This window comes from Theropithecus gelada, chromosome 1 (assembly GCF_003255815.1).
Source record: "Theropithecus gelada isolate Dixy chromosome 1, Tgel_1.0, whole genome shotgun sequence".
Taxonomy (NCBI): domain Eukaryota; kingdom Metazoa; phylum Chordata; class Mammalia; order Primates; family Cercopithecidae; genus Theropithecus; species Theropithecus gelada.
Genome location: NC_037668.1, coordinates 185,634,794 through 185,658,537, shown reverse-complemented (window position 1 = coordinate 185,658,537; position 23,744 = coordinate 185,634,794). Strand labels below are relative to the sequence as shown.

The following is a 23,744-nucleotide window of genomic DNA, read 5'->3' as shown; positions in this document are numbered from 1 at the left end:
GGGAATACAAATACAGCTTATCATTTTATTATTAAAATTGTTATTAAATTTCTCTATGTGCTCACAGCAAATTTTAAGTGCAATAAATGTGACTTTTAGTCATAAAATTAGGTTGAGGCCGGGCGCGGTGGCTCAAGTCTGTAATCCCAGCATTTTGGGAGGCCGAGACGGGCGGATCACAAGGTCAGGAGACTGAGACCATCCTGGCTAACATGGTGAAACCCCGTCTCTACTAAAAAAATACAAAAAACTAGCCGGGCGAGGTGGCGGACGCCTGTAGTCCCAGCTACTCGGGAGGCTGAGGCAGGAGAATGGTGTGAACCCAGGAGGTGGAGCTTGCAGTGAGCTGAGATCCGGCCACTGCACTCCAGCTTGGGTGACAGAGCGAGACTCCGTCTCAAAAAATAAAAAATAAAAAATAAAAAAAATAAAAAAAATAAAATTAGGTTGAACCTGCTGAATGAAGATTTTAAGTAAAAATGTATATTATCCCAGAGAATCTTAGGGAATCAGTAGGGAAATATCTCAAGTTCAAATATCACATAAACACAAAAAAGAACTGAATGTCCTTTCAAAACTATAATTGTTACCCAACTTATAATAAGAAAATGTCAAAAGAACAGAAAGGGTTAAAAGTATTTAACTAGAAGTTTAATTTTGAGGCTACACACTTTTACTCCATCATCAAGGCTTACCAAATTGTTTTATTTGCTAGAGCTTTAAATGTGATGAAGCAATACCATTTATTTTATTTTGGGATGTTAAGTTTGATTTTGATTTTAAGCTCCCACCTCCCTTATGTTCTTAAATTAATTCATACAAATCCCTGATTAATAATAAAAGGGTTTGCCATCAGTATTCAAAGCCCAGGCTGAGTTGTCATGGCTGAGAGGGCAGAAATCTGCTTGGAGCAATGAGAGAACCCAACTGAATTCTTGGCGTCTCAGTCTATGAATGTGTAAGCACTTCATCTGTTCATGAAATACAATGTTCTGGCAGGCTGAGGGTAAAGGTAGCTGCATGGTTAACAAACTGGAAGATCTGGAAAGCAGCACTACATCAAAGTAATGAAATACACAAGTTTTCCTTATCTTTACACACACAAAATACGTGTTATTTAGTGTAAGCTATCTGTGTTCTAGGCACTTATTCCACCCCTATCACAGCTGTCCATTCAGTGATCTTTGTGGAGGTCACGTATGAATTCGACTTCTAGTAATATTTTATAAAAGAAATTGTTGCAAACCAGAGCATAACACAAGGAAGGCCAAATGACAACTGTTTATCCTTCTTTTTCTTCCTTTTATTTATCCTTCTAAAATCTAGTGGTAGGAAGAATACTCTCCCAGACCTGGTTTCTACTTAGCAGTTATACGGATTTGAGCAAGTAAATGTAGGTCTCTGAACTTCAGTTCCTGTCTGTAAAACAAGAACAGTATCTGCCTTAGAGAATTGTTGTAAAGATAATATAGTAATAAGTGAAAGTACTCTGTAAACTATCACACACATTGTATAAAGTATTATGTCATTTGAAAGATAAATATTAACAGGAAACATATAGTACACACAAGATACTTCCAGTGAAAAAACTGTGACTTTGAAAAGTTAAGTGGCTTACTTATTTATTTCTGTTATATTATCATCATCCTTCACTCATACTATTAATAATAAAAGTAGCTAAAATATACAGACGGTGTCAACTGATCCAAAACCCTTCTGAAATATCAGATAAACATAAATCAAGTAAGAGCATTATCAGAATATATAAATGAGATGGTGTCACTCACCTCATGAGACAGCGATATAAGCAAAAAACAAATGTTTGTTGCTGTAAGCAACTGAAATATGGGGGTCGTTTGTGCCGCAGCAAAAGCTGACTGATATAAGTACAATCCACAGCTTAGCAATGAGTATTTACATAGTCATAATAATATTAATATTGATTCAACAGAGATTCAATCAGAAAGCTAAAATTAAAAGTTGTGATATAATTATGTTAGGAGGGTCAGAGAGAGAGGGAGATGAGTAAAACAGTTAAATCTAAATGTAACACAGAAACAAATCAATAATGTCTAAAGTTGAAAAATCAAGAAATAGAAGTATATTATTTAGAGTTATGTAGGTAAGGTGCAAAAGACACATTAAAAGAACTGGAAGTCTGGCCAGGTGCAGTGGCTCACATCTGTAATCCTAGCACTTTGGGAGGCTGAGGCAGGCTGATTACTAAAGCTGAGGAGTTCGAGACCAGCCTGGGCAACATGGTGAAACCCCATCTCTACTAAAAATACAAAAATTAGCCAGGCGTGGTAGTGCACACCTGTGGTCCCAGCTACACGGGGACTGAGGTAGGAGGATCACTTGAGCCCAGGAGGCAGAGGCTACAGTGAGTCCTGATCATGCCACTGCACTCCAGCCTGAGAATCTGTCTTAAAAAAAAAAAAAAAAAAGTTTTTGCCTTACGGGAGCTAGAATAAAATGTAAGAAGGATGCAGGTAAGAGATAATCTTTTTGTTTATAAGACTAATAGTAACATTTGATTTTTTTTTAAGAATGAATGTATTAACTTTATAAAAATTTTAACTCACAAGCACAAAGATAAAAAACTACAATAAAAAAATCAAGGGAAGCAATCATGTCGAATTTATTAAAAAAAGAAAGCTGTACAGGCATACCTTGTTTTATTGCACTATGCTTCATTGTACTTTGCAAATACTGTGTTTTTTGTAAATTGAAGATTTGTAGCAACCCTGAGTTAAGCCAACTATTATTGCCATTTTTCCAACAAGATGTGCTCACTTCATGTCTCTGTGTCACACTGAGATAATTCTTGCAATATTTCAAAGTTTTTCATTATTATTATATCTGTTAGGGTAATGATCGGTGATCTTTGATGTTACTATTGTAATTGTTGTGGAGTGCTACAAACCACACTGAGAAAGATGGCAAATTTAACCAATAGATACTTTGTGTGTTCTGACTGCTCCACTGACTGGCTGTTCCTGGTCTCTCCCCCGCTCTTCAGGCTTCCCTATTGACTGAGACACAAAAATATTGAAATTATTAGCCAATAATACAATAGTCGCTAAGTTTCAAGTAAAACCTAGTGTCAAGTGAAAGGAAAAGGGTTGCACCATCTCTCACCTTCAATCAAATGCCAGAAATGATTAAGCTTAGTGAGGAAGGCATACTGAAAATCAACATAGGTCAAAAGCTAGGCTCCTTGCGCCAAACTGCCAATTTGTGAATGCCAGAGAAAAATTCTTGAGGAAATTAAAAGTGCTATTCCAGTGAGCATACAAATGATACAAAAGTAAAAAAGCCTTATTGCTGATATGGAAAAAGTGAGTGGTCTGGATAGAAGATCAACCAGCCACAACATTCCCTTAAGCCAAAGCCTGATCCAGGGCAAGGTTCTAGTTCTCTTCAAATCTATGAAGGCTGAGAAAGGTAAGGGGGCTGCAGAAGAAAAGTCTGAAGCTAGCAGAGGCTGGTTCATGAGGTTAAAGGAAAGAGGCCATCTCCATAACATAAAAGTACAAGGTGAAGCACCAAGTGCTGATGTAGAAGCTGCAGCAAGTTATCCAGAAGACCTAGCTAAAGTAACTGATAAAGGTGACTACACTCAACAACCATCTTCAATGTAGAGAAAATAGACTACTCCTACTATTGAAAGAAGATACCATCCAGGACCTTCATGGCTGGAGAGAAGTCAATACCTGGCCTCAAAGCTTCAAAAGACAGACTAATACTCTTGTTAGGGGATAATGCGGCTGTTGCCTTTAAGTTGAAACCAATGCTCATTTACCATTCTGAAAATCCTAGGGCCCTTAAAAATTACTCTCAATCTATTCTGCCTGTGCTTTTGAAATGGGAAAACAAAGCCTGAATGACAGTATATCTGTTTACTTCACAACATGGTTTACTGAATATTTTAAGCCTACAGTTGAGACCCACTGCTCAGGAAAAAAAAAAAAAGATTCCTTTCAAAATGTTACTGCTCATTGACAATGCACTTGGTCACCCAAGAGCTCTCATGGAAATGTATAAGGAAATTAACGTTGTTTTCTTGTTTGCTAACACAGCATTCATTCTGCAGTCCATAGATCAAGGAATAATTTTGACTTCCAAGTTTTATTATTAAAGAAATACATTCTATAAGGCTATCGCTGCCATAGACAATGATTGCTCTGATGGATATGGGCAAACTGAAAATCTGGAAAGGATTCACCATTCCAGATCCATTAAGAACATGCGTGATGGGAGGAGGTCAAAATGTCAACATTAACAAGAGCCTGGAAGAAGTTGATTCTAACCTTCATGGATGACACTGATAAGGATTCAAGACTTCAGTGGACAAGTTACTTGCAGATGTAACTGCAAGAGAACTAAAATTAGAAGTGGAACCTGAAGATGTGATGGAATTGCTACAATTTCATGATAAAACTTGAATGGATGAGGAGTTGCTTCTTATGGATAAGCAAAGAAAGTGGTTTCTTAAGACACAATCTACTCCAGTGAAGATGTTGTGAACATTGTTGAAATAACAACAAAAATTTTAAAATACAACATAAACTCAGTTGATAAAGCAGTGGCAGGGTTTGAAAGGATTGGCTACGATTTTGAAAGAAGTTTCACTGTGGGTAAAATGCTATCAAACAGCATTGCATGTACAGAGAAATCTTTTACGAAGGAAGACTCAATCAATGTAGCTATCTTCACTGCTGACTTATGTTAAGACATTGCCACAGCCACCCCAACTTTCAGTGACTACCACTGTGATCAGTCAGCAGCCATCAACACTGAGGCAAGACCTTTTGCCCCACGAAGATTATGACTTGCTGAAGGCAAGCCAGATGATTGTCAGAATTTTTTTAGTAATAAAGTATTTTAAATTAAAGTATGTACTTTTTTAAAGATATAATGCTACTCTACACTTAATAGATGACTGTAGAGTGTAAACACAACTTTTTTGTTTGTTTGTTTTTTAAGATGGAGTCTTGCTCTGTTACCCAGCCTGGAGTGCAATGGTGCGGTCTCGGCTCACTGCAACCTCTGCCTCCCAGGTTCAAGCATTTCTCCTACTGCAGCCTCCCAAGTAGCTGGGATTACAGGCACCCGCCACCATGCCTGGCTAATTTTTTTGTGTATTTTTAGTAGAGATGGGGTTCACTATGTTGGCCAGGCTGGTCTCAAGCTCCTGACCTTGTGGTCCACCCGCCTCAGCCTCCCAAAGTGCTGGGATTACAGGCATCAGTCACCGTGTCCACCCAGTAAACACAACTTTTATATGCACTGGGAAACCAAAAATTTCATGTGACTTGCTTTATTTTAATAGTCACTTTACTGCAGTAGTCTGGAACTGAATCTGCAATATTTCAGAGGTATGCCTGTATTTTGATTCTGAAAGGCAAAAAACAAACAAACAGACAAAAACCACAAACCCAGTTAGAATCAGAAGACCTGGTATTATTTTGTTTACTTAATGAAAACCACATAGTATTACTAGTCCCTTTGTGCAGTATCATAGTCTTACATTTTCAATTCCAGATGCCACTGACAATATTATCACAGGAAAGATGTTGCCGAAAGGTGAGACAATATTAAGGGCTAACCTTTTATATAGGCAGCTCTGAATTACACATAAGTTAATTATTATCTATTCTACAGATTATCTATGATCACTCAATGCTTTCTTCCTAACAATTACTACCTTTGGCCATTTCAGTAATCTTTCACAGCATCACCAAAGAATGAGAAAATGATTAGAAGTAAATTAGTAAATGTTGCTCCTTTGTTAACAACTATAATGCAGGGTCAGTTAAAACTCAGTTTGTGAATGGTATTATTCACAACACAAATAAATTAAGAAGTAATAGGCAAGGCAGAGTGGCTCATGCCTATAATCCTAACACTTTGGGAAGCTGAGGCAGGAGGATCATTTGAGATCAGGAGGACAACACCAACCCGGACGACACAGCAAGACCCCATCTCCACAAAAAATAAAAAAATTAGCCAGGAGTGATGACACATGCCTGTAGTCCCGGCTACTTGGGAGACTGAGGCAAGAGGACTGCATAAGCCCGTGAGTTTGAGGATGCGGTGAGCTATTAGTGCACCAATGCACTCCAGCCTGGGCAACAGAGTGAGACCCTGTCTCTCTCTAAAAAAAAAGAAGTAATATATTTTATAAAATAATTTACTATACGATTCCTTTAATTAGTAGGCCAGCATTTAAATTATTGATTTACCAAAATTCGGACACAGTTTTCTAGAGATACATTTATTGAGCAAAGAACAATATACCTAGCTGTTCAAGGTATAATAACAGAAGAAAGCTATTTATAAATGAGATATTGCTATTACCTGTAGATTTCACTTATTTTGCTAATAATCTCTCCCTTTAGCATAAACATATGGAAGCTATCAGACTCCTACAAATTTCAGGTAGTAACTTCTAAAACATAGATAAAAATATGTTTGACACAATCACAGAACGTATCTTAACTAGGTAACAGCATCTCATTTAGATATTCTGATATACTCTTAGCCATGCTGTACTTTGAGTTGTAGTTCATTGGCCTACCATTTAGGAAAAAGCACCGGGGCAGAACAACCATAGGAAAATAATTAACAGGGCATGTTTTTCATACCTCTTCATCTTTCACATTCACATCCACATTTTTCGATTTGATGGCTTTGGTTATATGGTCAATGTTGTTTTCCCTGCAGTAATCAAATATATTTTTGTCTTCTTCCCTAGAATAAAAAAAAGAAAGGTCTTTTTCTTACTGGGTAATACAAAAAAGTTACATATTTTCAACACAATCTGTTTGCTGCTGACATAGATGTTAATGGACTTTGTTTAAAAAAAATTTTTACATGAACAGTAATAGTTTTTCAGTAGCTGTAATACATCCAACTCCTGAAAAGACTAAAGTTCTTAGTTTCCCACTTGCCTTACAGGATAAGAGAATAAATTGTTACTCAAGTTTTTAAAATATACATGAAAGTTATTTTCTTAAAGCAAAGAAAATCAATTAGACAAAAAGAGGAAGGCATTAAAAAATTCAGAAATCCTTTATAAGATAGTAGAATCAAAGACTAGAAAGAAAAGCTGGGAAGCATACTACATACCCAGCACTCTTCTAAGTATATTGTATGTGCTAATTCACTTAATCTTTCATCCAACAACTTCACTTTACAAATGAAGAAACAGGCAAAAAGGAGACATTAAATGACCTGCCAAATGGTACTACATTTATCAAAGGTAGAATAAGAGCTAGAATTCACTTAGATCAACTGATTTTGTATATAGTACATTTTTCTATTATATTATGCTGCCTTTTGACTAATCAGCTGCAGTCTATTCCAAAATCTGAAGCAGAAGTTCTTAACATGAAATCTATGAGCTCTCTAAATAATGTACAGAATTATCTTTATAATGCAGGTACATTTTTCTGGCTGTTGTATGTACAGGGGGAAGAACTGTTTCAATCAGATTCTCAAAAGAATCAGTGACTCCCATAAAGATCAGTAATTTACAATATTAACAATCAAATTGCCCCATATGTAGACCGAATGTTATGAACAAGTATAAAGGAATGCATTTTCCGTTCCAAAAGTCAAACTAATGTGTTTTATAACTTGCAATGCCATAGCATCCATTCATCAGAAAGCAAAACACCTGGTCATCGGAGTTCTTATATCTTAAAAGCCAATCTAAACATCTTGTGCCATATATAGTCATAGCTAATTTTCTTAAAAGACACTACTTTGGCATCAGCCATCTAAGCATTCTTTAAGCATCTGAAGTATTTTACCGAGCACCTACTACATGTAAGGCACTGGACAAGAATTTGTTGATAACAGATACAAGGCTAAGCAAGAAAGTTTGCCTTTAAGACACAAACAGTATAGTTGGGATGACAAAAATCTACACAGGATTAACATAAAAGCTGAATCCTTAACAAGGACTACAAGAAAAGAGAGGAGAAACAACTTGCTTCAAGCTAGAGAAAATGAAGTAGGTTTTAAGTAAGAAATCATGTTTAATAGGTCTATATGGTCACTTGAAGAGGCCCTGTTAAACAGAAGAGAAAATGCTTTTTCGATCTTATTCTGTAAAGAAAATAAGAAGTGAGGCCAAACCCCAGAAAAGAAAATTCTGATTTTAAAAAGTAGAGCTGCAAATAATACCACTTTAGTCATATTTAACCACCATTAAAAACACCATGTCTCAGGAGGCTGAGGCAGGAGAATGGCGTGAACCTGGGAGGCGGAGCTTGCAGTGAGCTGAGATCCTGTCACTGCACTCCAGCCTGGGCAACAGAGCCAGACACCATCTCAAAAAATCAAAAAAACAAATAAAACAAACAAACAAACAACAAAAAAAACCCCATGTCTGCACTTTGGGAGGCCGAGGCGGGTGGATCATGAGGTCAGGAGTTTGAAACTAGCCTGACCAACATGGTGAAACCCTGTTTCTAATAAAAATACACAAATTAGCTGGGCACGGTGGCACATGCCTGTAATCCTAGCTACTCAGGAGGTTGAGGAAGGAGAATCACTTGAACCCAGGACGTGGAGGTTGCAGTGAGCCAAGATCATGCCACAGCACTCCAGCCTGGGCGACAGAGTGAGACTCTGTCTCAAACAAACAAAAAAACAAACACCATGTCTATGAAAGGATACCTTCAGAGTTCCAACTTAAGGATAATAGGGACCTACTTTCTTTCAATCCAGTAACAGAAAACCCACTAATTCAAGAGGCACCAACCTCAACTGTTACAGAAAGGACTGTGTCTTTTAAAATCATAGCAATACTACAGTGCTACTTGCCAATTGTTTTTGAATTGGAAAATAATGGGAAGTTGGTGGTAGGGCACAGAAAGGAAAGCAGAAGGATCCTTGGCATATGGGTTACCCATACTCAGTAATATGAAAGGGTTATTCATAGATGAGAGGACCTTTGGAGTGGCCCCTCTTCCTGAGTCCAACTTCCAAATGTGCATGTATACCTATGCTATCAGCAGTAAAGAAGTAAACACAGTACAAACACAAATAAATTTCTATTTTGTTTAATGTATCTTAAATATGTTTCTTAGTCACATCATATACATCAATAAGTTTTTTTTGCTATGTGATTTTTTGGAGGGCAGGTGGCATTTGTTTAAGTATTTGTTTATCATATATAGTTTATCATCGCTAAATATGCTAGGCACAGAGATATTAACAAAATACTTCAGGACAGTGTATACATATAAATTAAATACCAGAAAGAGAAGTTCAATAAATTCACCAAAAATGTGCTACAAGGCTGAATGATGAATATAAAAAAATTAAGTGATATTCTTGGGCTTAATTGTTAAATATAGATACCCAATCCCACACCAAATTTTGAGTATTTCACCTTCTACAACCAAGCTGTCTTTATACAACGTCACCATCTAGTGGCCAAAATGAAGAAACATCTGGAGAAACATCATTCCATATTTCCTTTCTTGCCCCCTAACAAAATTATGTACATGTGTAAATCAAACTTTCTCCTTCGACAGTTCTCTAAGAGCTCAATACAGCCTTCCAAAGTCAATCTTGCCCACTATATCCATGCTTATCTGAAATAAAATAATGTGCTAATGAATCCAACCATTATGAAATACAGTAGAGCCTTTAATAAATGTCTCTCCACATCTTTATTTTCCTTCCTTATTTTTTACATAGTTATCTTGTTCCCTCTCTTTGTTGAATGTGCATCTAACATTATCATATTCATTATCTGTAGATGACTGTAAGTTATGTTTATGATATACTACCCTAAAGTATGTCCCATGTTATCTCTAGCACAAAAAGAAAGTCTCTTCTTTAGGTTACTACAATTTTTTTCTGAAGTTGACAGAAAATACACTTATATTCCTGAAGGAAAAAAAATCACTGGTTTTGACATAAGAGCACACTCTATGGGAAAGAGGGATAGTGTTCAAGTACAGCTATCTTTTTCACCCAAACACAGGAAGATCCTTGCCCATTCCTAAATATGTTATCTGTACCATTTTCTACTCAGATAGCATTTTCTTATCAAAAGAATATTTCAAATAGGTCTCATGGCAAGACATATAAAGTCCATTTAACTACAAAAATTATGGAAGGAACTAGCTTGGAAATCTATTTAATAGGCATGTTCAACAAATATTCAATTCAATTCATATATTTATCAAGCACCTGGAAATCAGATATAAAACACAGTATTCTAGTAAATAGACAATGAATAAGTATTTATTGTATGAATGAAAATCCCAAGAAAGTAAGCCAATATCTACAAAGATAAAAACAAATGCCATAATTCCTCAAACTAAGGAATGTATATTCGTGGGCTCTAGGGTACATAAACACCTTTAAAGGGATATACAGGTATAGATCATTTTAAGTGACTCAATCTCCAGCTCTTCAACTTCTTGCATTCTTTACTAAACTGACCTACCTGAAAGGGTTCCTGTGGCAAATATTCCATTACCATCCTCCTTTTCCACATTCCCTCTGCTCAAACACTCTTCTCCTCATTTATGAAGAAGCATTACACCTCTCTCCTTACTATAGTTAGTATACTTCAGGAAGTATAACCAAAAGACTGAGGCAAAAAAACATTCTGAGTGATTTCTCTTGAGGAAGACAGTTCATTCATGAGGTCTCATTAGGACCATGGCTAAGGCAATCCTCAAAATGATACACTTTCCCTGGCTCTATTTTTATGTTCACAAATAACCATTTAACTGTTAATCTGTTTTTCTGGACTCCTCAATTCTCAGAAAGGGACCCAGCACTTCAATCACTACAAAGACATAGTCCCTTTGGTAAGCAAACAAGCATTTTAGTTTACACCTCAGTTTGGGGCCAATTTTATTATTCCTACTCTGTCTCTAAGGGTCTGCTTGATCTACGGATCTTTTTTCTACATCTTTGAGGTTGACTGATCAATGGTAATTCGCCAAAAATTCCACTCTGTGAAGTTCCTTTGGAGCTAGTCTTTCCAGGATAAAAGCTTACACTGCACACTATCTTCCAAAATTCAGTCATACTGCTAGTGAATATTACTTCTTTGTAGGAATTTAAGTTCCTAATTTACTTGTTGGATGTATGGCCAGTTGTCGATCTGAAAGGCAAAGAAATGTATTCTGTTCAAACACAATGTTAGAAAATAATGCTGTCATCTCACTGATTTCAACTGACTTACGTTTTTCAACATTCTGTATATGCCAAATACAAAACTCAAAGTCCAACATTGATTCTTTTTAATATAATCTTTCACATATCTAATCTTCACTTTATAAATAATACAATTTTATATAATCTTTGATCTGATGAAACCATATTTTAAGTTGAGATTAAAAAGTATGTTTTAATTTATAAATATAAAACAACCATACAGGCATATATTAATTTTACTTACAGATGTTTCTCTCCCTGAAAAAAAGAATCTATTCTTACTCAAAAGTGTTTAGTGAAGCTGGTTTAAGACTTATATGGGGTAGGATGTGGTGGCTCACACCTATAATCCCACACTTCGGGAGGTTAAGAAGGGAGGATCACTTGAACCCAGGAGTTTGAGACCAGCCTGGGCAACATAGTAAGACCCTACCTCTACCAAAAAAAATTTCAAATTAGCTGGGTGTGGTGGTGCATGCCTGTAGTCCTAACTATTTGGGCAGGTAAGGTGACAGGATCAATTGAGCACAGGAGTTTGAGTTACAGTGAGCTATAATCACACCACTCCACTCCCGCCTAGGCAACAGAGCAAGACCCTGTCTCTTAAAAGAGGAAAAAAAAAAAGAGGAAAAAAAAAAAAAAAAGAGTTATCGGGGAGGAGCAAAATAGGTAAAATCAACTCCTAACTCAAGGATTAAATAGTCATGGCTGCCATACTTAGCACACTGAAAACCCCCACTTCTAATTAATATTTAATTAAAATTACAGATGTTGATTTCACATTGTAGGATACTGTTTTTGACTCTCAATCTTACCAAAGACAACGAATGAGAATCTATACTACAATACTCAGGTAAAATCTTCCAAATAGTACCTCCTTTCTGAAAAACCTTGGTTTAATCCCTGGAAGAGGCAAAACATTGCTTGGGCGGTAACCACGTTCAAGAAGTCTAGCCTTCATAACAAAGTACTTAACAAAGAGTTTTTTTGTGTGTTGTGCTGACCTTAAAATCATTCATGAGGCTGGGCGCGGTGGCTCACACCTGTAATCCCAGCACTTTGGGAGGCCAAGGTGGGTGGATCATGAGTTCAGGAGATGGAGACCATCCTTCCTAACACGGTGAAACCCCATCTCTACTAAAAATACAAAAAATTAGCCGGGTGTGGTGGCAGGTGCCTGCAGTCCCAGCTACTCGGGAGGCGGAGGCAGGAGAATGGCGTGAATCTGGGAGGCGGTGCTTGCAGTGAGCCGAGATTGTGCCACTGCACTCCAGCCTGGGCAACAGACCGAGACCCCATCTCAAAAAAAAAAAAAAAAAAAATCGTACTTGAAATCCTGGATGACAAAGAGATATTTGGAAACTATTACCTTGTCATATTCATTGATTCTGAATGCAAATTTTTTCATGTTAACATCTCCTATGAATCTTATAATCTGTGGCATCTTACAATTAAATGATGGCATATTTTTCTTAATAGTATTTAAACAATGGTATGCAGGAGTCAAGGCGGTAATAAGGTAGGTTCAAAATACACAGTACCCAATGGACCAGTGAATAACCAAAGGAATTCGTGTAAGCTGACCCTTAAACAACATGGAGGGTAGAGGGCACCAACCCACTGCATCGTCAAAAATCTGCATGTAACTCGACTCCCCAAAGACCTAACTACTAGTAGCCTACTGCTGACCTGAAGCTTATCGATAACGTAAACAGTTGATTAAATTTTGTATTTGTGTTATATAGTATATTCTTACAATAAAGTAAGCTAGAGAAAAGAAAATGTTACTAAGAAAATCATAAGGAAAATATATATTCATTAAGTGGAAGTGGATCATCATAAAGGTCTTCACCTTGTTGTCTTCACAGGCTGAAGAGGGCTTGGTCTTGCTGTCTCAGCGCTGGCAGAGGCAGAAGAGGTGGCAGGTGAGGCAGGCACACTCAGTGTAGCTTTGTGAAAACACACCATAATTTCTGCCTGACTTTCTAGTTTGTTTCTCTAAAAGTTTTTATACAGTACCAATCCTTCTTCCACCATTTGCTTAAGTTTGGGTGCCCATATAAGGGTCCATGTAGTGAAAGTCAAAAGCAGTCTTACATAATCAGAATGCTTCTGCAAGATTGTCTAATGTCAATCTGTTTCGGGCACTGTTTATTCTACATCTTGTTTCTCATCATATCTATCTGGTTTGGAAGTGCTCATTTCCATCAAGTCATCTTCTGTTAACTCCTCTACTGTAGTGTCTATTATCTTCTGAATTTCTTCAAGATCTGTATCTTAAAACCAACTCTGCCCTTGCCCTGCCACACATTTTTGCCATACTCACAATCTTTCATGATTTCCTTGACTGGCTCTGCTGTAAATCCTGTGAAGTCATATATAACATGTAGACAGTTTTCTCCAGCAGAAATTTATTTCTTCAGGCATGATGGTTTTCACTGCCCTTTCTATAATGACAGTATTTCCAATGGATCCTTCCCGACCTTCATGATGGTCTATCAGGGTTCTCTTTCGTGGTGTTGACAATCCTTTCCATAGACTACCATGTGTAACGAGCCTTAAAGGTCCTTATAATCCCCAGTCTAGAGGCTGAATTAGAGATGCTGTGTTTGGGAGCCAGTAGATTGCAGTAGATGCCTTCAGTGTTGAACTCATGAGTTTCTGATTGGCTGGAGAATTGTCCAATATTGAAAGAACTTTAAAAGGTGGTCTCTTACTAGAAAGGTACTTTCTGACTTCAGGGAAAAAGAATCAATGGAACCAATCCAGAAAAAAGGGTTCTCATTGTCCGGGTCTTCTTATTGTACAACCAAAAGACTAGAAGATGGTGTTTACCTTTCCCTTCAAGGCACAGGGGTTAGCAGCTTTATAGATAAGTGTAGTGTTGATCATAAACCTGCCTGAATTTGCAGAAAACAGAGTTAGCCTATCCCTTCCTGCCTTAAATCCTGGTGCTTGCTTCTCTTCCTTACTAATAAATGTCCTTTGTGGCATTTTTTCTTCCCCCAGAATAGGGCATTTCTGTCTACATTAAAAACCTGTTCATGCAAATAAATATCCTTTCCCCTCAATGATTTGTTTTTCCAAGTTCGGGGTACATGTACAGGATGTGCAGGTTTGCTACATAGGTAAATAGGTGCCATGGTGGTTTGCTGCACAGATTGTCCCATCACCTAGGTATTAAGCCCAGCACCCACCAGCTAGCTGTTCTACCTAATGCTCTCCCTCTCCCCATCTCCCAAGGGGCCTAGTGTGTGTTGTTCCCCTCCATGTGTCCACGTGTTCTCATCATTCAGCTCCCACTTATAAATGAGAATATGTGGTGTTTGGTTTTCTCTTCCTGTGTTAGGTTACTAAGGATAATGGCTTCCAACTCCATCCATGTCCCTGCAAAGGACATGATCTTGATCCTTTTTATGGCTGCATAGTATTCTACATTTTCTTTATTCAGTCTATCATTGATGGGTATTTAGGTTGACCCCATGTCTTTGCTATTTTGAATAGTGCTGCAGTGAACATATGCATGCACGTAACTTTATAACAGAATGATTTATATTCCTTTGGGTATATACCCAGTAAAGGAATTGCTGAGTCAAATGGTATTTCTGCCTCCAGGTCTTGGAGGAATTGTCACACTGTCCTCCACAATGGTTGAACCAATTTGCACTCCCACCAACAATGTATAAAGTGTTCCTTTTTCTCCACAATCTCACCAGAATTGGTTGTTTTTTGACTTTTTAACAACAGCCATTCTGACTGTTACTAAGAGAGAGGCATGAGATGGCATCTCACTGTGGTTTTGATTTGCATTTCTCCACCGATCAGTGATGTTGAGCTTTTTTTCATATGTTTTTTGACTGCATGTACATCTTCTTTTGAAAAGTGTCTGTTCATGTCTTTTGCCCACTTTTTAATTTTTTTTTTCTTTAAATTTGCTTAATTGTTGCCTCTTGGTGAGAAGAAGCTGTTTCTCCTATTATTTTGACCTTTCTAAAGTCAAACCTCCTTCTAAACTTATCAAATCATCCTTTGCTGGCATTATATTTTCCAGATATAGATCCTTCACCTTCCTTTTGCTTTAAGTTGTCACAGAATGACTTTTCTTTTTCTCAAGTCATAGTAGAGTCTATAAGTATGCTTTTCCTATAGCAATGCTACACCTACATAAAAGCTGAACTTACAATATGAGATCAAAAGATATTGCACAAAAAGTGCAAGGTTCTTGTACTTGCCAGTGTAGCTGCAGTGATGGTTCACGAATTCCCTTTTCTTTTCTTTCCCTTTTTTTTTGCGATGGAATCTCGCTCTTTCACCCAGGCTGCAGTACAGTGGCATGATCTCAGCTCACTGCAACCTCTACCTCCCGGGTTCAAGCAATTCTCCTGCCTCTGCTTTCTGAGCAGCTAGGATTACTGGTGCACACCACCACTCATGGCTAATTTTTGTATTTTTTGTAGAGACGGGGTTTCACCATGTTGGCCATGCTGGTCTTGAACTCCTGACCTCAGGTGATCCACCCACCTTGGCCTTCCAAGGTGTTCCCAAGGCCACCCTGTGAGCCACCACTCCCGGTCTATCCCTTTTCTTTTTTACAGAAGTCCTTAATGCTGAATTAATTTATCTTGAAATAGTAGACAACCACAGCTACAGACCTCAATCTACAATACATATCAAGCAATTCAACTTTTTCTTATAATGTCACGACTTTTCTCCGCTTTTTGGGAGTAATTCCAGCATCACTAGTGGCACTTCATATGGGTCTCATGGTGTTATTCAAGGTGTACAGTATAGTGCTACACACAATGATAAAATACTCAAAAACCACAAGAGATCACTTTTTACTGTTATGCCCAGTTTACTGGAGAGATGAACTGCTCACCTGGAGATGATGAGCGTCTTGGCATTTTAAGTGGATACTAGCAACACCTGAGTTCACCACAATAGCCATAGGAGGTAGCAACAAAATTACTGCAGTAATACAGAATGTACTACAGTTAATTTCATGCAGTTATGATTTAATACTGCATCTTTGCTTTTTTTACATTTTTCTGGATTGAGAATTGCACCAGATATGGTCTGCTAGTGTTTATGTGCCTACATTGTGATTAACTTTTTATAACAGATTTGAATACATTTTATGGTAGTAAATGAAAAAATGGACTAGTATCTACATATATTTTATGCATTCATGCCATATCTTTTTCTTAAATTTTTTGGATATTTTAGGCTATGTAGTTCATCTGCAAGTGTTTTCAAATTGTTGCAAATTTCCAAAAAAGTTTCCAATATATTTATTGAAAAATATCAGTGTACATTTTCATTGATAATCAAGTGGAAAAATATCAAGTGGACCTATGCAGTCACAACCCATGTTTGTCAAGCAGAAATTATATTTTGAATCACAATTCCTGCATTCACAGTGCCATATCTGCAACTGGTTTCAGGCAGTTATAGAAACAAACCAGTTAGTTTTCCCCCTTCCTGTTATATGATAATGGCAACATCTTCTTCTACTACATAACTATTTTCAGACTGAATTATATTAATATATGCAAGGTACTCAGTTCTAGGTCTAGAAAATTCTTAAAGCCTTCAAATTGAAACTTCCATTTGTTATACTATTTATGTTGATAAGGGTCCCTTCAAATAAAACTACATACATTTTTATGTATTTTTCTCACAATCTTTCAATAAAGTATTGACAAAGAAAAAATCAATGACCCAGATATTTCTTACAGATAATTAGTTATACTGGAGAAGTTACTTAACCATAATTTATAAAGACACCATTTACTAAAAATGTATTTCCACCCCTTAAAAGCTGCTTAACCTTAAACAAAGTTGATTGAAAATTTCTGATACTTTAAATGCCAATAATATAAAATGTAGTTGAGTTCTAATCAATCTCTGGAAAATCAGTTGCCATATCAGAAAAAGCACAGATACACTTTCCTAAAAGTCTCTACAGAGCTGAGTTACATTCTCAACCATTAAGGTAAGTCTAAAATCAATAAGATAATTGATCCCAAGGAAATATCACCATCAATACATTGATAAATGAAAGACCAAAGTCTCGAATTTTACCAGTAAAGTACATTTTTAAAAGCATTAAATGGAAAAGAAATTTTATTTTAAAAAATTTAACTGAAGATACTCACCATAGTAAATAGTAACAACTATCAGACTCAATTTCATTAATTAGAGATTATAATGATTCCTCGAACATTTCCAGAGCCAGCATAGCACAGTAATTAAGAGCAGAGTTACTAACTATGTGACCCTGGGCAAGTAAGCTAATTTCTCTGAATTTCAGTTTCCTTATTTGTAAAACAAGAATATTAACAGCATCGATATTTAATAGGGTCATCCTAAAGACTAAGAGAATACATATAATATAGTATGGTTACTATACTAGCATATAAGAAACAGTCAATATATGTTAACTGTCATTATTATTTATCTTAAGAATTTAGCATATGTTGTAAGCTGGGGGTCAATCCTCATACCCTATATAAGTGTCAATTAATCTAATAAATATTAATTAGAACTTCAAGGAAAAATAAGCCAATGTGTTTGGAACACAGTGAACAAGGGGGTGAGCGGAAAACTGGCATTAGATGAGATGGTAAGGGGCCCTGTTCATATTATTTGTAATACATATTCTGCTTCTCATTACTGTAATGGATACAGTATACCCATAACCTCTATATATCTTTATATATGCACACATACATACACACAACAAATTTTGTAAACAAGCATTTCATAGGTATCACATACAGATAAGGATATGGGAAGAAGAGAAAGAAAAACTAGATGGGGTAGACAGGAAAGAGAGAGCAAAATGGGAAAAAGAAGAAGAGAAGAAAAAAGAAGAAAACAGAGAGGAACAGAAGATGATGGTTTTAGTTGATGAATGACCCTTGGTTCAGAAAGGGCTAGATTTGTGTACATGCTTGGTTGGCATCATGATACTGAGCACACAGGAGGTAAACGAAGCACGCTAGAAAAGGGTGAATATGAGAGCCAGGAGACTCTTACAACAGTTACTGTTTATGTCAAGACCCACATGTCCCAGGGGACCCATTTTCACATAATCTATAATTATCTCTTCGCTTTAATCGCCTTGTCATTCCTGAGGCTCTCATGGGCACTGGAAGAGGAAAAGCTCATTAACTAAACCTTTTCTCCTCTCTCCAGCCACCCATGGCTTTTAATTGCTTGGTGTGTTATTATCTAGGAGTGCAACTGGAATCATTTTCATAAGAAAGGGAGGTAGAGAGGAGGAAGGGAGCCATAAGTCCCTAAGGTATGCACCAAAGACAAACCTTTGCTTTCTCAATTATTTATGCCAGCTGAGGTTTTACAGGCTGAATAAATCCATAACTCAAGTTCATTCTGAGCAGTCAGATTCTCCAGGGGGAGTTGCCCACTTGCCTATACACACTTGTGTAGTCCTCAAAGAATAACCAGAATGTAACAAGACATATGTCATCCAATTTATCACCTATCACCAAGGTGTTAACACAATGTTGATCACAGGCAACATAGTGAAATAGGGAAGTATTACACTACCACCAGCCAAACAAATGGAGGGAAGCTTTTTGGTGCTTAAAGGCAGTGGTATCATTAGGATAGTGGTGTTCCAGAATGACTTGGCCTGTTAAACAAATAAAAATTTAAATATTCAATTTTTAAAAACACAAATATGTATAACACACACTCTTGAAGCTTAAGAATCTTTAAGTAGATTTGTTAAAAACAGGCTGCAATCTAACAATGTGAAGCTTTGAATAAATAGAATTTTATAACATCTGATTTTAGAAGTAATTTACAATAAAACTATACATGTTACAGCTTTTTCTCCAATCATATCTCTTTCAGGAAAATTTTAGAGTATAATTTATGTGTGACAGGCTTTTATGCTACTTCCAACCTAGTTCATATTTCACCAAGAATACAAAATTAAAGCATAAAACAATCACTTTCATTCTAATTTTTATACTTATAGTCTTCCATTTATAATCAGGACTAGACAGCAGCCAATGAAAAGATATTTGGGAAATATTTTCAAAATCCATTATTGTTTAAAAATGGAAACTTTATAAGTTAATGATGAAAGCATCTCTTTGAAATTCTACAGGCTTTTGTGTCTGACCACAAGCAGCGACCTCTGGTATTTTCTGCCAAAACACTTCATTTGTCTCACAGAACAACTAATCAATTCCAGAGCCCATCAATCATTTCAGTTGTATACTAGGTCTGGTCTTGCTTAGAGAAGGTCCAGATGGCTGTCTGTGTAAGTGGAATTAATAAAATTCTAATAGATTACATGACATCAAACTACAAAATATAACAGGGAGGACCAAATCTTATTGTAGGGTGGTGTGGGTACTGTTCAATCTTCATTTACTATATTTTTAATTCTTGCCCTAATTTCTCAATTTATGTGCAAACTTCTAGATCAAACCTTGGAAGCATATAAGTAACCAGAAGCAATTTCTTGTATATGTAGTGAAGAATCATTTTACTCTACAAACCCCTATGCTTATTAACCAGTGCTTTTTCTGCCCATCTGCAGTATAAATGAAAAACACAGCTGATCTCAACACTAGAGGTTACTCCCTGTTATAAGATTTGTTACTTTCTTGTTTCTATAGTTCTAAAAATATCGGCTCTCTCTTCCTTGTTTTCCATTTTCTTTTGCAAAAGCAAACAACTTGTATTTAATTATATAACCAGAATGCCATGTTATTTTAGCTCCTAACATCAGCTCCTTGCTCCTCTAGGGACCCCCTCTGCTGAGTAACAATACTATTTATAAAAGCTAAGTTACACAGTAACTTTTTTTGCACCAGATACTGTTCCAGGATGTCTGTGTATTGACATAATCTGCTAAGTATCAAGTGAGACAAGTACCATAATTATCCCCATTTTACAGGTAAGTAACTTGCCCAAGATCACACAGCTAGTAAGTGGTGGAACTAGCATTTGAATGTCAGCAGTTTGGCTCCATAACTTTTTGTACTTAATTAGAATACCCCTATACCCCCTCAATTATATTACAGAACAATTAACTAGCTTCAGAATGAGAAACTGATGTCAGAGCTCTGCGATATTAACACAGAGATCTGAACCTCTGACATTATATTGATACTTTCTATGACAGAGTGGAAAGCAGGAAGCAAGCTCAGAATTGGCCCCCATGGCCCTTGGCTCAAGAACATTTACCTTAAAACTAAAACTCATAACTCATCATCTATTATACAATACACATTTATCAGAAAAGCTGCCAAAACAATGGAACCCAAACTTAACCAAATGGATTTATTAGATACTGATTTGCCTGATCTTTACAAATGTAAAAAAAAAAAAAAAAAAAATCTGGAGTTTCTATATTAAAGTATCAAAACAAACCTTTAAAACACATTATTTTATGTCCTTTTTAAAAAACAACAGTTCCATAGAAAAGAATTTTTGCTTTCATCCAGGTCTACCATTTGATGCTTCTAAAACTCTAAAACCTACTGTCACTTTCACCTCAGTTAAACATAATTCTACCAAGAAATTGCAATTAACATCAATTAAAGCACAACTTTCTCTTAGAAAAATAAAACACACCAGATATATTTCACCAAAATACAAGCATAATTTGGTTACATAACTTCAACAAATAACCCATTTTCTTTGTTGCAATTGCATTCTGACATGTAAGAAACTATAGAGACTACATCTGGCTCTTCACTGGAATAATTCAACATTTCAGTATATAAGAATTTTCATGCCGGGCACAGCGCCTCATGCCTGTAATCCCAGCACTTTGGGAGGCCAAGGCGGATGGATCACGAGGTCAAGGGATCGAGACCATCCTGGCTAACACGGTGAAACTCCACCTCTACTAAAAATACAAAAATGAGCTGGAACTACAGGCGTGATGGTGCGCGCCTATAGTCCCAGCTACTCAGGAGGCTGACGTTGCAGTAAGCTGAGATCGTACCACTGCGCTCCAGCCTAGTGACAGAGCAAGACACTATCTCCAAAAAAAAAAAAGAATTTTCATTATGGCCTAATTTGTTATAATGGAATTCTACTACACTATAAAAAGAACTCTCCCAATACAAGAATATGATTAGTTGCTGTAATTTTTGATCTGCTGTAGTAACAAAATTACTGTGTTTGTAATAAATGGCTTTCAATGGCTTGTTCACATTCATGTTTCTTACTCTTTCTTAACATGTTAATATGTTCAGAATATGAAGATTTAGATGATATCATAAGACTGATACTTAATGAAGACTTCATTAAAAAAAGGCCAAGTCTAACCAGTTTTGCCCACAAAGGTTCATATTTCATTCAATTAATATTTATTAAACATACTTTCATGAAAATGCCAAAAGTAGTATGAACATATTATTCAAAAGTGAAGAAGCTGAGAAGCACAAATATTCACAATGTTTTGTGTCATTACAGGTTCATAATAAATGTGTGTTGAATTAAAATCTCTACAAAAACAAACTATAATATTCTTTGTCATTGTTTATCATGGTCAAAATTCTAAATACTGATTTAAATCTAAGAATCGCTTCACTAGCAATTGGGTGGAGGATAAAGGAAGGAAGATTAACCCTTTCAACACAGTTTATCTCAGGATTTCTACTCTCGCTACAACTGGAGTACATTTGATTTGCTTCATGTTCTGTAGGGCTGCTGTGATCAGTCATGTCATCAGACATTCGAAAAGACACTGTATTCAGTATGTCATTTTGAAAAATACTAGAGTCTGGGAGCCCTTAAGGAAAATAGCATACAAAATAAAGATCATAATTTACAGAGAAGTGATTGATATTGTTAGAAACTTAAGCAGTGACTTTTTTTAAAAGAAGGAAAGTCAAGAAACTATCTCAATTTATTTATCTAACTAGGAAAGAAAAATAGCCTATACATTTTTTTTTGTTTAAGGGAAAGAGGTGAGGATGGGCATATCGCAGAATAACCAAACTAGCAGCTCTCAGTTTTACAATAGGGCTCTTAGGCTAACTCTGCAGAAGCAAGTCACTAAACTATCAGTTCTTCAACAGAAGCAGCTGTGGCTACCTCCCAAGTTCTGAGCACTTTCACTGAAGATCTACTAAGTTTGGGGGACTTCCTCAGATAGTGAGAATGCAAAGATGGGTAAAATATGATCCTCACTATCAAAAACTAAGTTAAAAGTATTTCTAGGTATACAGTTCAGTAGTGTTAAGTATATTCACACTGTTGTGCAATCTCCATAACTTTTTCATCTTGTAAAACTGAAACTCTGTCCCCATTAAACAACTTCCCATTTCCCCTATCCCCTAGCTCCTGGCAACCACCATTTTACTGCCTCTCTCATTTTTGAATACTTTCTGTTTCTGTGAGTTTGACTGCTTCAAATACTTCATGTAAGTATAATCGCAAAGTGTTTGTGTCCTTGTGACTTGTTTATTTCACTTAGCATAATGTCCTCAAGGTTCATACATGTTGCAACAGGTGTCAAAACTTCCTTTTTAAGGCTGAATAATATTCCATTGTATACAGCACAATTCGTTTATCCATCCGTCAACAGATGCTTCCATCTATTGGCTACTGTATAGAATGCTGCTATGAACATGGGTGTGCAAATATGTCTTTGATATTCTGCTTTCTTTTGGATACATACCCAGAAGCAGAATTGGTGGATAATATGGTAATTCTATTTTAACTTTCCAAGGAAATTTCCGTTTTCCACAGTGGCTGTATCATTTTATACTCCAAAATGACTTCTAATTTAGAGCAAACTAAATTTTAATTAAACAAATTAAAAAATTAAAATCTTTAAAAGAAATAGTAGTATTTTAAGGAAAATTAACACAAAAATCCTTAGCTTTAGACTGAGATACAACATCTTGTCCCACCAACTACTTGTGTGGGGAAAAGTCACTGAATGAGACAGCTGTTATTAGACACTGATGAAAAGTAATTATTATCACTTATTCAGACACTTCTCTGGCATTGGTTCAGACATTTAATTGATTTTAAAGATTATACACCTAAAAAATTATTTCCTGTCATTTATTGTTCTGCTTGCAAATACCACCAAATCAGTTTCATGTTAAGAAGGAATGCTTCACAAATTGAAGAGTTCAGGATTAAAAACATGTAGTATGTATATACACATACATAAGCACATACATACACACACACACACACACACACACACAGGCATATATATTTCTATTATCAAAGATCAGAAGAGAAATTACCTGATGGTTTCTTCATGATATAGAGAACTAATAACTGGCCCACCAAAACCAGTATTTGCTTCTTTTCCTTTCTTCTCTGGTATCTGTGGGAAGGGGGAAAAAAGTGAAAAAAAGACAAATGGGTTAAAACAGTATGTATTTAAATCAGTTACAAAATGTTATTTTGCTAAGAAAGACTAAGGATTTTACCCTCAACCATCTCTTCAAACCCTAGTAAAAATTTTAAGGTGGTAACATAAAGGCAATAAGATTCTCAGTTCATCATAGGAGTGGAATGGGTAC

The 23,744-nt window shown here is 36.3% G+C and overlaps 1 protein-coding gene across 1 annotated transcript in view; it reads right to left on the bottom strand.

The window, feature by feature from the left end:
• ACBD6 (acyl-CoA binding domain containing 6) overlaps window positions 1-23,744 on the bottom strand; it is a 208,926-nt gene that overhangs the window by 109,778 nt on the left and 75,404 nt on the right. Inside the window, exons 4-5 of the mRNA XM_025364516.1 lie at window positions 23,463-23,545; window positions 6,651-6,756 (exon numbers count right to left, since the gene is read on the bottom strand). Coding sequence (XP_025220301.1) covers window positions 6,651-6,756; window positions 23,463-23,545 — 189 coding nt within the window. The remainder of the gene's footprint in view (window positions 1-6,650; window positions 6,757-23,462; window positions 23,546-23,744) is intronic.